Source organism: Gavialis gangeticus, unplaced genomic scaffold, assembly GCF_001723915.1.
Source record: "Gavialis gangeticus isolate Ggan-Ray unplaced genomic scaffold, GavGan_comp1, whole genome shotgun sequence".
Lineage (NCBI taxonomy): Eukaryota > Metazoa > Chordata > Crocodylia > Gavialidae > Gavialis > Gavialis gangeticus.
This window is the reverse complement of record NW_017729003.1, coordinates 3205673-3206906: the sequence shown is the minus strand read 5'-3', so window position 1 is coordinate 3206906 and position 1234 is coordinate 3205673. Positions and strand designations below refer to the sequence as shown.

Below are 1234 nucleotides of genomic sequence, written 5' to 3'. Positions count from 1 at the left end.
ACTCCACTCCACAGGTTCTCTTCTCAGGGACTTCCTCTTTCAGTCAGCATGAAGTGAATTATTTTTAATAAAACATACTACACTTAACCATGCAACAACTCAACTACGGTGACAGTGGGAGTCTTAGTTATCTAAATAAGGCTTCACTTCAAAACAGAGGCAGGGAGACAGTATCTGTTATATTTAAGATTTATTCACTTGTAAATAGAAAATAGACTGAGGATTATATATAAAACCAGTGTGTACAAAGTGTCACAATAATAGACTGGAGATCGTTATGCAGCACTTTTAGGAAAAATAATTAAAATTCTGGAATATTTACAGTTAAGTGCCACATTGAGCATTTACAACACAGTAATTTACTGCAATTAGTCACTTAAAAGTAGTTCCCTAAAGAAACAAGCCTAGTACTCCAGTTTTAGGTGGGGGGGGGAAGTAGAGTACTTGGTGTAAACTCCAAATCTGTACATCCTTAGATATGACCTGGCAAAACAACAAGCAATGCACCATACAGAAATCCTCTCCAAAGTCCATCTGATTTAGCAAGGAGTTCCCATCAGTGTCTCTGGCAGGTATGCAGCCTGGAGGAGGAGGAGTTGCTGGTTATATGATCTCTTTGTAGGCGACAAGAAAGACCATCTCCACAGTAGCATCGCTGAAATATCTCCAGGCCATGAGAGCCCTTTCTTCTGTGTTTTGTGCATACTTGGCCTTCCTTCAGCACAGGTTTACAGATCTTGGACCAGAAGTGACGAGCACAACACAGTCCCGCAGCACAGTCTGAGGAGCGGAGGCAGATGGAGCTTTCCTGACCTTTGGAGAAAGAAGGAGGTTTTACGGAGCTGAACCCTTCAGAAGGGGGGCAAGAACTACAGTACCTGGCTAAACCAAGAGAAATCACCCTCTGAACAGGCGCTGGGTTCTCTGGTCAAGCGTTAGCCGAGAGGAGCAGCCTGGTGGTCCAAGCTGCACCCAGCAGCCAGAGCCCCACGCCCGCTCCTGTGGTACCAGAGAGATGCAGAGGCTGTGAAGGGGCAAGGCCAGGAGGTGCCGCCCCGGCCCCCTCCCGTCAGAGCCGCAGGAAGGAGCCCGGCGCCGCTTACCGTTGGCATGGTGCAGCCGCCAGAGGGAAGTGGTCCTTTTGGGCTGTCCCTCCGGGCCGGGCGCGGGCCCCTCGCTGCCGGGCTCCTCCGTCTCCGCGGCGTGGAGCTGCTCGGGCTCGGAGGGCGCGCAC

General features: G+C 49.9%; 1 protein-coding gene across 1 annotated transcript in view; it reads right to left on the bottom strand.

The window, feature by feature from the left end:
• Positions 1-176: 176 nt before the first annotated feature.
• Positions 177-1234, bottom strand: part of DKK1 (dickkopf WNT signaling pathway inhibitor 1) — a gene marked incomplete at its 5' end in the record, with an annotated part of 7429 nt that continues 6371 nt past the window's right edge. The window contains 2 exons of the mRNA XM_019507722.1: positions 177-813; positions 1104-1227. Of these exons, the coding sequence (XP_019363267.1) occupies positions 557-813; positions 1104-1227 (381 nt within the window). The remainder of the gene's footprint in view (positions 814-1103; positions 1228-1234) is intronic.